Below are 15,959 nucleotides of genomic sequence, written 5' to 3' on the forward strand. Positions count from 1 at the left end.
CAGACGCCCCGCGCCCCGGCCACTCACCAGCACCACGGAGCCGCGCACGGCCTCCGACACGCTCTGCCGAAGCTCGGCCGCCGTGCCGGGCTTGCTGAGCCGCTTGGTGAATTTGCGCACTTCGGCCATGGCCACGGGTGCGGGTCTCGGCGGGTGTGCTCAACGCCCCGGGCCGGGCGGCCGAGGCCACTGCTGCTCCCTGTTTACCCGCAGGCCGGCTGGCCACATAGCCGCGCGGCGCCCGCCGCCCCTCCCGCCCTCCCTCTCGCGGCTCCTCCCCCCTGCCCCCTCCTTCCCTCCCTCACTCTCTCGCCGTCCAGCCCCTCGGCGGCAGCGGCCACTCCCTCCCCTAGAGAAATCTAGCCCCGCGCGCGACCTGCCCAAGGAGGAAGGCGTGTCTAGGAGAAAGGGTGTGTGAATGTGGGGGTGCGGAGGGGTGAGACCTGGCGGGGGGCTCCGAGGTCACGAGGGAAGAGGGGGGAAGTGGCAATCGCTGGGCTCCGCCCGCAGACGCTGTTGCTGGTGCAGCCGCATCCGGGAGGGGAGATCTGGCTGCTGCTGTTTTTGCGCCTGTGGTGGTGGTATTGGGGCGGGGGAAGAGCGGAGAAGGAGGTTAATAAAATGTCTCCTAGTGTGGGGCGTGCGCTACTCCAGAGTTCCTTTGCCGCCCCAGCGGCTGCAGTGCTCGCGTCCTCCCCACCCCTCGAGCTCCAGGGCGCTGGCGGCATGGATTTTGAAAACGTGGAGCAGCCGCCTATTGTGTGCCCCGCTGGGGAGGGGTCGAACCCCTGTGGAAAGAGGGAGAGCTGTTTTCTCGCCCGAGTGGCTAGCCTGGATCCTCTCCCCTCCCAGGGCGTTTTTCTTACTCAATTGGCCCTCTTTCTCGGAGTCCACCTCCTTAGAGAGCGGTGAGAATTGGAAACTTGCAGTGTCAGGCTCCACCAACACCACCTCCAGGGCTGGAGAGCTGGTGGTGAAGCCTGAGCCTAAGGCGAGTTGTCTAGTTCAGTAGTGACTGCGCACCAGGGCTGTGGTTAGGGTGGCATTGGGAAGGCCATTGCTTGGGCTCTGGAGGACTAGGGGTTTCTAGAAGCTTTTCCATGTGCCCTGCCATCACCGCTCCATTTCCTACTACTTCTTCGCCTTCCGACTGTTTTCCAAGAACCAAAAGATATTTCCTAACTAGTTGTAAAACAAACACGTTTAAGGCAAAAATAAGAATGGGAATCCTGAAGTACTAGTGACCCCTAAAACCTCCCCAAGTGCAAAATGAGAGAGGCTCCACTCATCGAGCAGTATTTGTCTGGTTACCTCATTTGTGGAGAGTTTGAAACTGACCCATAATTTCTGGGGAACCATGCAGACCTTCTAAGAGAATTCTTACAACTGCCAGAGGGCACTTTTCCCAACTTCAAAGACCAAGCAGTCACACCTTCATAAGGAACTTTGTTATGAAAAAAAAAAGGGGGGGGGGCGTGGTTAATGGTTTCTGGGAACCTGGCAAAGAACAAGTCTTTTAACAGCAAGCCTATTTCAGCAGTCTTCATATTAGTCTTTTCAAAAATATATATATTTTTATTGATTTCAGAGAGGAAGGGAGAGAGAGATAGAAACATCAATGATGAGAGAGAATCATTGATTGGCTGCCTCCTGCACGCCCCCCACAGGGACCAAGCCAGAAACCCAGGCATGTGCCCTTGACCAGAATCAAACCTGGGACCCTTCAGTCCACAGGCCAATGCTTTATCCACTGAGCCAAACTAGCTAGGGCTTCATATTAGTCTTGACATTGCATAGATGGAGGGTCCTGGAGACCCTGTGACTCTAAAGGCAGGGGCCTTGTATTAGCAGTCTTTGCTTTGCACACTGTGTGTGTGTGTGTGTGCGTGTGTGTGTGTGTGTGTGTGTGTGTGTGTAATTTGTTAATTGTTGCATGTAGATGTATCAGCATGAATTCATACCCTCCATTCCTTGAATGCCTGCATGGCCCACACTGTTGATTACCCCATAATAAGCCACACACTTTTTGCTTGCTAAGAAAACCTAAATATGCTTCAGGTGTAAGACAGAGCCACAGGGCTTAGTAAAGGCTGGCCCAGATCCAGGAGATGAATTATGACTGTTTAAAAAAATCATGATAATTCTCACTCTGTTTACTAGTGGGATAGTCTTGACACTGACTCAATTTGGGCCAAATGGAATGTAAAAAAGAAGTGTGGGAGGAGTGCTCTTGAGAAAGTCTTTCCACCCTGACAAGAAGGGATGGGCAGAGACACCTACTCCTTTTTGAGAGAGATATTTTCTTGTGATGCATCTACCGTGTTTCCCCGAAAATAAGACATCCTCCAAAAATAAGACCTACTTACAGGTTTCCTTCTGAGTGAAATATAAGGCATCCCCCCAAAAAATAAGCCCCCCCTCCAGGCTAAACATGAGAGATTTGGTCCACTGATTCTGAAAGAAATGGAGTCACAAGAAATTCACCAGGAAATTCAGGAATTGGATTGTTATGATGATGTTCCAGAAGATTCTCATTGAATAAATGAGTAAATTCTTGATACTATAGGATTCACAGTTTATCTGATTTGTGTTGACAACTACCGTACTACCGTACCGTATACAGGTAATAAATTTCCTTTATTTTCATTTAACAATAAATGTGTACCGTATTCTTCTTCATGGAAAAATAAGACATCCCCTGAAAATAAGGCCTAGCGCATCTTTGGGAGCAAAAATTAATATAAGACACTGTCTTATTTTCGGGGAAACAGGATACCCTTGACAGCCATTTTGCAACCACAGGGGAAGGCCAAGATCATTGCAGAGAAGCCAGTCCAGAATCTGGATAGCACTGAACTGTTGAACCCATCTTAGCACTGCCTGCCACCTATTATAGTTCCTTTCTATGGGATACAAGTAAGCCCTTTTGCTTTATGCAACTTTTTGTTGAATATTTTCTTCCTTTCAGCCAAAAGCATCCTTTACTACTACAGACTCTATTGTAGCCATTGAAAGTACACAGGTTGAACAAGACAGACAAGGTCCCTCTTCTGGTGCAGCTTACATTCTAGTGCAAGCAAATAAACATGTTAATTTCAGAGAGAAAAATTCTATGTGGAGAATTAAGTTAAGGTAACATGATAGAGAGTAATTGGAGTTGGGGACCAAATTTAGAATAGATGGTCAAGGAAGGCCTCTTTGAGGAGGTAAAAATTGAGGTGAGTATTGAAGGGAAAGGAGAAGCCAGCAGAAATCAGGAGGTAGAGCACTCTAGGCAGAAGGAATGACAGGTACAAAGGCCTGAGGGTGAGAGCAGAGTTAGTGTGTTCAAAGCCAGAAAAAAAAAGGCCAGTGTGGCTGGAGCATTGAAGAAAGGAGAATGGTAGATAGTTGAAGAAGATGGCAATTTCTGCAGAGCTTCTGAGCCATAGGAAGCATATGTCACACTGATGGTGTACAAACACCATCTGGTCAGTGTGCAAGTTCCATGCTCATTCCTGAGATTCCAGGGTGCACTTTTTTGCTTTAGGGCTTCTGTTTAGTTACATTGTGCTATACGCTGAGGAAGAATGCAGGATGAATTAAAGGCACTGTCCATTCATGAAGAAAAATGAAAGTCTAGTAGAGGATGTATTTCTGACTCAAAGTAGTCTCTGATTAGGGCCATATTTAAGCTAAAGAGGCATGTGAGAGATTACATCCAATTAGGGTCTATGGAAGGCTTCTTGAAAGGAGAGGGCATTTGAGCTGGACCTTGAGGATGAGTAGAAAAATTTGGACATAACTATGTACACATATAAAGGGAAATTGTAGAGGCAGTTGTCCAGTTTCCAATAGGGCATTTTATTGGGTGGTTTACACATTAAATAAATATCTGATCTCAACACAAATTAACCTGTCATGTGAACACTATCCTAATTGAACGTGAGATTCAAGTATTAGAAATGCCATTGAGTTTTTTGAATCAATGCCAAATAAAAACTCTCACGTAAGAACTGATATGCTCATTGTATCAATGTAATAGCTAAGTATTAGAAACACCCTAAATTATGCCCATCAATAAGGGACTGCTTTATCCTTAATCCCTAGACATAGTGGGTGCTCAAAAAATATTTGTGGAGTGAATTAATGAATAAATGAACATACATGATTTAACATACAGCTGTTAAAAAAGAATGAGGTATATATGTATGTACTTACCAGGTGTACCAGTTAGTAATGTGGATTTTGTAATCAAAGAAAACACGATAATTTAAAAATAATTAGAATAGATGGTTAAGGAAGGCCATAAACATCAAAAGTGCTTTATTCAAGTAATGTCCATCGCTAGCTACACATTTTCCCCAACTTTAGGTAATTTGTGAATACCATCCCAATAGGACTTTTCTTGTTTTGAGGCAAACCATTCAAAGACCTAATTTTTCACTTCTTCATATGTTTTGAAGTGCTGCTCAGAAAGTGTGTGTGCCATCAATAGGAACAAGTGGTAATGTGAAGGAGCAAGGTCTGGTGACTGTGATAGGTGGGTTAATACTTCCCAGTATTATTTGTTGCCAGTAGCAATCAGTATTAATGGTTTCACCTGGTTTTAGAAGCTCATCATACACCATACCTTCCTGATCCCATCAAACACAGAGCATTGTCTTCTTTCCAAAAGGATTTGGCCTGCAGTTGATGTTGATGGTTGACCTGGATCAACCCATGATTTTGTGTGTTTGGGATTCTCAAAATAAATCCACTTTTCATCACCTGTCACAATTTGGTGCAAAAAATACTTTCTTTCGTGCCCTTGAAGCAATCTTTTACTGATGACTTTTTTGTTCATTTGATGTGGCACCCATTTTCCTTCTTTAAAATCTTTCCCATTGTGCCAAAACCAGTTTGGCTCAATGAATAGAGCGTCGGCTTGGGGACTGAAAGGTCCCGGGTTCGATTCCGGTCAAGGGCATGTACCTTGGTTGCGGGCATATCCCCAGTAGGGGGTGTGCAAGAGGCAGCTGATCTATGAGAGTCATCAATGTTTCTAGCTCTCTATCTCTCTCCCTTCCTCTCTGTACAAAATCAATAAAATATATTTTTTAAAAATAAAAAAATAAAAAATAAATCTTTCCCATTGCTTATAAATGCTCAGAAATTGTTTGCTGAGCAACGTTTAATGTTTCTGAAAGTTGTTTTTTAGTTTGACATGCATCTTCATCCAATAATGCTTGTAATTGTTGGTCTTCCAACTTTTTCAGTTGACCTGGACATTCTTTGTCTTTCACATTGAAATTATCACTTTTAAAGCATTTAAACGAGCATTCACAAGTATCTTAAGATGGAGCATGTTCACCATAAGCTTCCCGAAGTATACGATAACTTTCAGTAGCACTTTTCTTCAAAATAATGAATTAAAACTTCCCACAAATGCTCTTTTTTTTGGCTCAAAATTTGACATTTTTAAATGTAAAAATATCTATGATGTTAACGCCTTCAGCAAATTTGACATATGGAGTTTTGAAGCTTGCTATCAATACAACAAAATTATATATATATATATATATATATATATATATATATATATATATTTTCAAAACGTGTAACTCCATCAATTGAAAAAAATCCACATTAATAACTGGTATACCTGGTACATGAGAAAAGCTCAAATAGAAATATAATGTGAGCCACATATGTAATTTTTAAAATTTATTAGTAGCTATGTAAAAATTCAGTAAAAAGAAACCAGTGGAATTAAATTTTTGAATTTTTTTTATTGATTTTAGAGAGAAAGGGAGATGGAGAGATAGAAAAAAACATCGATGCAAGAGAAAAACATAGATCAGCTGCCTCCCGCACGAGCTCTACTTGGGATCGCACCCAAAATCCAGGTATGTGCTCTGACTGGGACCTTTTGGTGCATCAGATGACACTCAACCAACTGAGCCACACCGGTCAAGGCTAATTTTAATAGTATGTTTTCTTTCACCCACTAGACCAAAAGTACTATCATTTCAACATGAAATCAAAATAAAAATTAATGCCAATTTAGAAAAATTTTTCTTTAATAAGTCTTCCATCAGAAATCCATGATCTGTATTTAGATTTCCTTTTGGTTGACAGAGTAGATTCACATGTCCAACTTGTTTAAAAGTTTGCCAATAATTGTATTGCACATCACTTTTTATATTTAAATAAAAATTAATTAAAATTACAATTTCAATACCTCAGTTTCACAAGCCACATTTCATGTGCTCAATGGCCATATGTGGCTAGTAGTGATTGAGCAGGACAGACTCAGAACATAAGGCCCCGCACCTAAGGGTCACTCAATGATTAATTAAAATATACAAATTCATCATGTGAGGCTTTTCCAAAGAGAATATATTTATGGTAACTTGGATAAGATAAGCTTATAACAAGCAAACTGTAATTATGGACAGCTGTATAGTCTCCAAGCACATTGATATTCATTATCTCTTTCAATCCTTAAAACAATCTTGAGAGATAGGTAGAGCTAAGACTATTTTTCCCCTTTTACAGGTGAAGAAACAGAAAAATAAGTCACATCATAGTTGGCAGAGGCAAAAATAGAAAGCAGGTTTTCTAGGTCTCTTTTCAATACGCCATATAGTGTTGAGTAGCATGAAAGGCCCTAAGAGAAACTCCATCTCACTTTATCTCATTATGAATTTATAGTAATGGTGTCATATTGGATACAATACATGAATATTTGTAAAAGTTAAAAGCCCTATTGCAATTATAAGACATTTAAAATAATATAAACCTTATGGGATATATATTAATAGTCAATTGCACCATTTGGAATGTTGAGAATTTTCTTATTTCCCAGACAAAGCTGGAAATTCACCCTCTTCTTAAAACTTTTTCCAAATTCACCTCCTTCCAAGAGTGTAATAACAATTCTGTACCCAGCCCTTGCTGGTTTGTCTCAGTGGATAGGATTCCAGCCTGCGGATTGAAAGGTCCGGATTTGATTCCTGTCTAGGGCACAGGCCAGGAGTTGCAGGCTCGATCCCTAGTATGGAGTGTGCAGGAGGCAGCTGATCAATGATTCTCTCTCATCGTTGATGTTTCTATCTTTCTCTCTCTCTCCCTTCCTCTCTGAAATCAATAAGGATATATTTTTTAAAAAATTAAAGCCACACACAAAAAAATTCTGTACCCATAAAGTGTTTGTGGATTTAAGGATGACCCTTTCCCCTACAGGAGGTTAAGGATATGTCTCTGATCAAATATAATAAAATTAACAATGTGGGGGTCTTCAGTATTTCAAATGTTGTAGGAAGTACTAGGTGTTACTTGTGTTGTAACTATATTCTCGAGTGAGAAACTCATAAAAACATCAAATGATCTAGGCTGGGGAAAGAAAATGAAGACTTGGTGCTGAGCAAGTTGACCGGAAGCTATCTCTGGAGCAGGGTTGAAAAGAGCAAAGGCAGACTTTCAGGAGCCTTTCACACAGATAGGTTGCATCCAGGAAATTTCAGGGACTAGGATCAGAGGGCAAGAATAAAGAGGGCATACACTTAGAGCTGGACTAGATTCTAGTTCAAACTGCTTCATTGTACAAGAGGGAAGACTGGGTTTAATTCAGACATGGGAAAAGAACTCATCTAAAAGATGGGGCCATGTCACAGGACAGAGAAAGCACCTAGTCTGACACCTAGTAGTTGTGCAATAAACTTTTATTTAATAAAAAGGACCTTACATCTACTGATGCCAAAATTAGGACCTAATGGTAATAAACGCAATGAAAATTGGATGGCATACTAAGGGTAAAGGAGGAAAGTGAAAGTTTTTTGAGTTCCTATTATGTGCCAGGTACTATGATAGCTTCTGCTATCTGACTGCCCCTGGAGAAATAACAGGAGTGTAACAAACCACATGATTAGGGCCTATGAAAAGGTTTACAGTTAACATGAAAGAAACTTGAAACAATAAGAAATATTTGAATATAGATTGGATATTAAATGCTATTAAAGAATAATTGCTACTTTTATTAGATTTGATCATAGTAGGAAAGTTTTGCTAAAAAGGTCTTTATAGATTGAGATGCAAATTGAAGGGTTTTGTTTGAATATATTTTTCTTTTTTTCTTTTTTTCTTTTTTTCTTTTTTTAAAAATATATTTTATTGATTTTTTACAGAGAGGTAGAGAGAGGGATAAAGAGTTAGAAATGTTGATGAGAGAGAATCATCAATCGGCTGCCTCTTGCACACCCCTACTGGGGATGTGCCCGCAACCAAGGTACATGCCCTTGACCGGAATCAAACCCGGGACCCTTCAGTCCACAGACCAACGCTCTATGCACTGAGCCAAACCAGCTAGGGCAACATCATGTTATTTCATTTATAAAAACTTCAATTTGGCGATTCCGGTCAAGGGCACATGCCCGGTTGCAAGCTTGATCCCCATCAGGGGACATGCAGGAGGCAGACAATCAATGATTCTCTCTCATCATTGATGTTTCTCTCTTCCTCTCCCTTCCTCTCTGAAATTAATAAAGAAATGTTTTTTAAAAAGAAAGAAATGACATGATGTTGAGGATTTGTGAATGTCTTGCCTTTGGTCACCTGTTTAAGTTTAAAATGCATAATTATAAAAAAATATATACTACAGAAAGTGCCAAGACCATTAAAGTGGGGGAAAAAAATAGTCTCTTCACCAAATAGTCTTAGGATAACCAGATTCCCACCTTCAAGAGAGTAAAGTTGAACACCCTCCCTCACTCTCTAAATAAAAACTAGTAGCCTGGAGAACAAAATTCATGCACAGGGCAGGGGGTGTCCCTCAGCCTGGCCAGCACCCTCTCCAGTCTGGGACCCCTCAAAGGATGTCCTACTGCTGATTTACAGGGATCAGGCCTAAAACAGCAGTCGGACATCCCTCTTGCAATCTGGGATTGCTGGCTTCTAACTGCTTACCTACCTGCCTGCCTGATTGTCCCTAACCACTCTGCATGCCAGCCTGATCACCCCCAACTGCCCCCTGAGCCAGTGTGCTTGCCCCCAACTGCCCCCCAGCTGGCCTGCTCACCCCAAACTGCCCTCCCCCCCTCTGTCCTGATCACCTCCAACTGACCTCCACTGATGGCCTGCTTGCCCCCAACTGGCTCCCCTGCTGGTCTGCTCACCCCCAACTGCCACCCCCTGCCAGCCTGATCACTCCCAATGGCCTGCTTCCACCAGCCTGATCACCCACAACTGTCATTCCATCCTGGCCTCTAACTGCTTTTACCTCAGCCCCAGCACCATGGCTTTGTCCAGAAAAATGTCTGGAAGGTCTCCTGGAAGGTCTCCCAGTCTAATTAGTATATTACCCTTTTATTAGTATAGATAGAGGCCTGGTGCACAGGTGGGGGCCAGCTGGTTTGCCCTGAAGGGTGTCCTGGATCAGGTTGGGGGTTCCCTTGGGATGTGGGCAGCCTGGGTGAGGGGCCTGTGGTGGTTTGCAGGCCGGCCATGCCCCCATAGGGTGAGGGTCCCTGCTGAGGTGTCATGGGTGAGGGTTTGAGGGCTGTTTTCAAGCTGGCCACAACCCTTCAGGGTGGAAGTTCCCACTGGGGTGCCTGACCAGCTTGGGTGAGGGGCTGATGGCTGTTTTTAGGCTGGCCAAACCCCTTTCGGGGTGAGGGTCCCTGCTAGGGTGCCTGGACAGACTGGGTGAGGGGCTGATGGCTGTTTGCAGGCTGGCCATGCCCTCTAACGGAGACCCTCACCCCATGGGGGCATAGCCAGCCTGGGGGAGGAGCTGAGGGCTGTTTTCAGGCTGGTCACACCCCCTGGCCACCCAGGCTTCCAGATCCTCTTTTGTTTTCCCAGACACTCCTTCAGTGGTGGCCAGGGCAGGTGGGAAGCTTGGATTCCTCCATTGCTGGGGGAAACCCAAGTCTCCTGCTCACTTTAGCTCCACAGCTGCCACCATTTTTGTTTAGTTAATTTGCGTACTCACTCCTGATTGGCTGGTGGGTGTAGCGGAGGGATGGTCAATTTGCATGTTTCTATTTATTAGTGTAGATTAACCAAAAATGGATCAATGACCTAATTATAAAAGCTGAAGCTATAGAACACTTGGAATAAAACATAGGGATATATCTTTATGACCTCAGATTTGACAATAGATTCTTAAATTTGACACCATGATCCCTCAAAGAAAAAATAGATAAATAAGACTTCAGCAGAGTTCTAAAAACTTTTATGCATCAAAGTGCATTATCAAGCAAGAGATAATGTACAGAATGGAGAAATATTTACAAATTATATAGCTAAAAATAATTTAATATCCAGAATATATAAAGAAGTCTTGTAGCAACCCAATTTAAAAATGGACATTTCTGCAAAGACATACAAATGGCCAACTAGAACATGAAAAGATGCTCAACATTACTGGTCTTTAAAGAAATGCAAATCACAACCACAATGAGATACTACTTCCCATTCACTAGGATGGCTATAATCAAAAGCAGGGGAAGAGGGGAAAGGTGGGGGGGAAGAGGAGAGAAAATGTGCAGAAATTGGAATCTTCATACATTGCTGATGGGAATGAAAAGTGGTGCAGCTGCTATGGAAAAAACATTTTGGTGATTCCTCAAAAAGTTAAAAATAGCCCTGGCTTGTGTGGCTCAGTTAACTGAGTGTCGATGGTGCACTGATGGGTTACTGGTTTCAATCCTGGTCAGGGTACATGCCCGGTTATGCCTCTATCCCCAGTTGGGGTGCATGCTGGAGTCAATGGATTGATGTTTATGTCTCACATCAATGTTTCTCTCTCCAACTTTCCCTTGCTCTCTAAAACCAGTAAAAAGATTTTTTTTTAAAGTTATGCCTAATAAGTTTGGCTCAGTGGATAGAACATTGGCTTGTGGACTGAAGGATCCTGGGTTTGGTTCTGGTCAAGAGCAGGTACCTTGGTTGCAGTCTTGATCCCCTGTATGGATTGTGTAGGAGGCAGCTGATCGATATTTCTCTCTCATCAATGTTTCTCTCTCTCTCTCCCTTCCTCTCTGTAAAAATTAGTAAAATATCTTTTTAAAAAAATAAACATAGAATAATCATATGATCAACTAATTCTAATCCTAGATATATATCTAAGAGAAATAAAAGTATGTGTCCATAAAGACACTTGTACATGAATGTTTATAGCAGCATTATTCATAATAACCAAAAGGTGAAAACAACCCAAATGTCCATCAGTAGATGAATAGATAAATAAATTATAGTATAGCCATATAATGAAATATTTTCAGCCAAAAAAGGAGTGAACTACTGACACATGTTACAACTTGGATGAATTTTGAGAACATTATGAAAGAAGCCAGACACAAAAGGTCACATTTTGTATGATTCATTTATATGAAGAACCTAGGAAAGACAAATTCATAGAGACAGAAAGCAGATTACTGGTTGCCAGGGTTTCACTCTTCATAGAAGGGGAAACAAAGTGATTATTTAATGGATATGGGCTGTTCTGCTGCGATGATGAAAAATGTTTGAGCCCAGCTGGTGTTGCTCAGTGGTTGAGTGTCAGCCCATGAGCCAGGAGGTCATGGTTTGATTTCTAGGCAGGGCACATGCCCAGATTTTGGGCTCGATTCCCAGTAGGGGGCATGCAAGAGGCAGCTGATCAATGTTTCTTCATTGATGTTTCCATCTCCCTACCCTTCTTTCTTCTTTCTAAAAATCAATAAAATATATTTTAAAAATATGTTTGAAACTAGAGAAAAGTAATGGTTGCACAGCATTTTAAAGCACTAAATTGTACATTTAAAATTATTAACTATAGAATACTATTAAACCTTTTATTTTTAAAATATTTTATTGTTGTTTTGTTTGTTTTGTTTTTTTTTGTTTTGTTTTTTTTTTTTTAGAGAGAGAGGGAGAAAGAGAGAAACATTGATGTGAGATGGAACATCAATCATCTGCCTTTTTTATGCCTCCTACAGGGGATTGAGCCCGCAGACTGGTGCCAATCAACTGAGTCACACCAGCCAGGGCATATTATTCAACCTTTCAAAGGAAGGAAATTCTAACACATGCTACAACATGGATGAAACTTGAGGACATCATGCTGAGTGAAATAAGCCAATGACAAAGGAACAACTATAATATGATTCCACATATATGAGATATGTGGAGTTGTCAAAATTATGAGAACAAAAAATATAATTTTTGCTGGGGCGGAGGAGAGGGTAGGAGGAAATAGGCAGTTGTTCTATGGGTATAGAATTTCAATTTTGCTAAATAAAAAGTTTTTAGAAATCTGTTACCTGACAATGTAAATATCATGAACACTACTGAACAGTACACTTATAAATATTTAAGAGATACCTGGCTAGTGTGGTTCAGTGATTAATCACTGACCCATGAACCAAGAGGTCACTGGTTTGATTCCCAATTAGGACATATGCCTGAGTTGTGGGCTTCATCCCTGATATGGGGCCTTCAGAAGGCAGCCCATCAGTGTTTCTCTCATTGGTGTTTCCCTCTCCCTCTCTCTCTCCCTTCTTTCTCTAAAAATCAGTGAAAACATTACAAAAATGAAACCATGAAAAAATATCATAGTTAAAAGGGCAAATTTTATATGATGTGTTTTTAGCACAATTAATATTTTTAGATTTAAAAATGGTTAACTATAGCCCTAGCCTGTTTGACTCAGTAGCTTGAGCGTCAGCTCACTGACCGAAGGGTTCTGGGTTTGATTCCCGTTGAGGGCACATACTTGGGTTTTAGGCTCTATCCCCAACCTTGGTTGGGGCTCCTGCAGGAGGCAACCAATCGATGTGTCTCTCTCACATTAATGTTTCTCTCTGTCTCTCCTCCTCCTTTCTATTCTCTCTCTCTCAAAAAAAAGAATCAATGGGAAAATATCCTCAGGTGAGGATTAGCACAAAATGGTTAACTGTACGTTATAGAATTTTAGCTGAATAGAAAAAAAATAGTAAGGAAAAACAAAACAAAAACACCACAAGGATGGGGGTGGTAGATGAAACAGGTTTACAAAAAAGGCCGTAACTGTTGAAGCTGGGGGATGGGTGCATGAGGATTTTGTTTTATTATCCTTTCTGCTTTTGTTTGTGATGTATAGTATATACAATTTCCATAGTGAAAAATAGAGAAAATATGCCTGTAAAACAGTAGCAATATATACATATTGTCTGTTTTCAGAAATGTCCTTATTTTAAAAGTCTTAAGTTAATCATGCCCTGATACACTGCTTGTCTGTGCTGGTTTTATGGGGAAAAAAAAAAAAAAAAAGACTAAAGTGTTGGGAATGATGATGTCTAAGGGACACATTCATGTAGTTGTTATTTTTATGTGCTTTCAAAATCTTTCTTTTTTGAAACTGATTTGAGAGAGAGAGAGGAAGGAAGAAGGAGGGTGGGGGTAAGGAAGGGTGGAGGAGAGAGAGAGAGAGAGAGAGAGAGACGCAGCACCCAGATCATGGATCAAACCCACAACCTGAGTATGTGCCCTGCTCGGATCTGAACTGAGACTCATCAGTGCATGGGACAACACTCCAATCAACTTAGCCACACTGACCAGGGCTGTGATATTTTGCCTTTTAAAATGGTGTGCCATGCCCAGAAATTACTGAAAGTCCATAAAAGATTACTAGGAGAATGAAAACATGATAAGGAATGAATGAATAGGCAATATTTATCAATTAAACATCACTGAAATATACTGTGTCCCCCCCCCCCAGTGATTGCACTTTCTGTGACACCTAGAACTATGCATTAAACATATGCACCACCACCAGGACTGCCACACTGAACAATTCTAGAGGACACCGATCACATCCTAGATTACTCACATGACAGCCACCTGGAGATGTGTAGAGACAGACTGTTTAGCTGTCTGAAAGTGGCCATGTGTTATATAAACTCATTCTCCTCACTTCCTGGGGATATTTTGGTTGAAAGAAAAGTTATAAATAAACAAACATAAAAATAAACAACAACAACAACAAAAAACCAAAGTCTTACAGGACTCAAACTACATCTGAATCTAACAAATATAGAGTTAGAATAATTGCAAGTGAATGCAAACAATTATAGCTTTCGATTTCAAAAACTTAGGAGCTGAGTAATCTGGAGTGAAATAGTGATTTCTGAAACAGCTGAATAAAAGAGAACCTAAATATTATAAAATAGAATATTTGTGTTCCTCCCTTTGTTCCAATAATATATTTTCCAAATGGCTTCTTCATATTAAGTTGCAATTAAAACAAAATATAGTGGGGTGGTGGTTACATGGTTATGCACATATATTCATATATATACAGAATGCCTCTCCAAAAATGTATATACATGTTGAATAATTATTAATTCCAATGAGTTAGATCTTAAAAGAAAAATATCAATCGAGCTATCAGCTGTTAAAATGTGTTTACATTTTTTGGGACACTATACATATATACGTATGTGTAAATATATATACATACTAGAGGCCTGATGCATGAAGATTCATGCAGGAATGGTCCTTCCTTCCCCTGACTGCCAGTACCACTTTCACTCTGTCCGGAGCCACCTTTCTTCTCTGGCTAAGAGCGGCCTTTCTGCCTTCCCACACTGCCCAGAGGCACGGAGTGCCTGGGGTGGTGTAGAATGCCTGTGTCCCACCCTCCAGCCACTCAGCTCCTACGTATGCAAATTAAACCACCATATTTGTTAGGTAAATTTGCATACTCACTCCTGATTGGGCATCACAAAGGTATGGTCAATTAGCATGTTACTCTTTTATTTGTGTAGATCCTATATAATAAAAGGTAATATGCAAATTGACCGAATGGCTGAAAGGCTGGTAACTATAACTTGCACTGACTACTAGGGGAAGATGCTCAATGCAGGACCTGCCCCCTGGTGGTCATTGCTATAGAAGCCAGGCTCATGGCTGGCGAGCACAGTGATGGTGGTGGGAGCCTCTGCTGCCTCTGTGGCAGTGCTAGGCTGTCCAAGGGCTCCCTGACTGCGAGTGGGCTGAGAGACAGCCCCCCCCCCCCCAGTGCAAGAATTTCATGCACTGGGCCTCTAATTTATATATGCTAACTAGACCAGGTGACCTTCTGTATGAAGCTGGGGCTTCAAGGGAAGCCTGGATCCTGGGTGCCTGCCAGTGGCTGGAGGGAAGCTGGAAGGTCCTGGGTGCCAGAGGGAAGCTGGTGCCAGCAGCCAGGGGAAGGAAGGCCTACTCTTGCATAAATTTCATGTGTCAGGCCTCTAGTGTGTGTGTGTGTGTGTGTGTGTGTGTGTGTGTGTGTTTTGTTTGTTTGTTTTTTGTCTGTTTTATTCATCCCTTTATCCGCAGCACCCAGAACAGTGCTTGGCACAAAGTAGGCACTCAATAAAAGTTGCGTGACTGAATCTTGTAAAATTCCCATTCAGCACCATTGTTCATATGAAGAAAGTATGCAATAAAAAGACATAAAAACACTTTTCTAATTTTTAAACACTGCTTTTGATGTCATATTTTATAATAAAACTTGAAAATACAAGATATCTAAGCTTAGTATATTTTATTCTTTTTTATTGATTTGAGAGAGAGAAACATCCATTTGTTGTTCCACTTCTTTATGCATTAATTGGCTGCTTCTTGTATGTGCCCTGAACGGGGATCAAACCCACAGCCCTTGCATATCACGATAACACCCTAAATCAACTGAACTACCCAGCCAGGGCAATATATTTTATTCTTAATAAAATAAATAATTTAATCTTCTATAGGTGTTGTCATAGGTATTTTGGTATCTTGTAAAGTTTCTAAAACATGTGAATCAAATTGTAATAATTTCTTAGAGCAAGCAATTTGCCAGTAAAACATTTTTGTTCTTTGGTTATCTACTTTAATTCAAATAAGCATTATATCTTGAGTTCCTAGTAGAGTTAGAGCCAAGTGTAATAATTTCCAGAGTGTCCCTTAGTCAAATATGCATGGTAAATGCCATTTATCTATTACAAGCA

At 41.3% G+C, this 15,959-nt stretch overlaps 1 protein-coding gene across 6 annotated transcripts in view; it reads right to left on the reverse strand.

Annotated features, from left to right (window-relative positions):
* The window catches only part of DOCK11 (dedicator of cytokinesis 11), a 191,775-nt gene extending 191,518 nt beyond the window's left edge, over positions 1–257 (reverse strand). For 4 of the 6 annotated variants that reach the window (XM_036443422.2, XM_036443423.2, XM_036443424.2 and 1 more), the window contains exon 1: positions 28–247. In XM_036443422.2, coding sequence (XP_036299315.1) covers positions 28–129 — 102 coding nt within the window. In that variant the 5' untranslated portion in view covers positions 130–247. Of the gene's footprint in view, positions 1–27 lie in introns of all 6 variants that reach the window. The other 2 variants (XM_036443425.2, XM_036443426.2) reach the window with 2 other exon arrangements.
* Between the last annotated feature and the right edge of the window lie 15,702 nt (positions 258–15,959).

This window comes from Pipistrellus kuhlii, unplaced genomic scaffold, assembly GCF_014108245.1.
Source record: "Pipistrellus kuhlii isolate mPipKuh1 unplaced genomic scaffold, mPipKuh1.p scaffold_m20_p_19, whole genome shotgun sequence".
In the NCBI taxonomy this organism is placed as follows: domain Eukaryota; kingdom Metazoa; phylum Chordata; class Mammalia; order Chiroptera; family Vespertilionidae; genus Pipistrellus; species Pipistrellus kuhlii.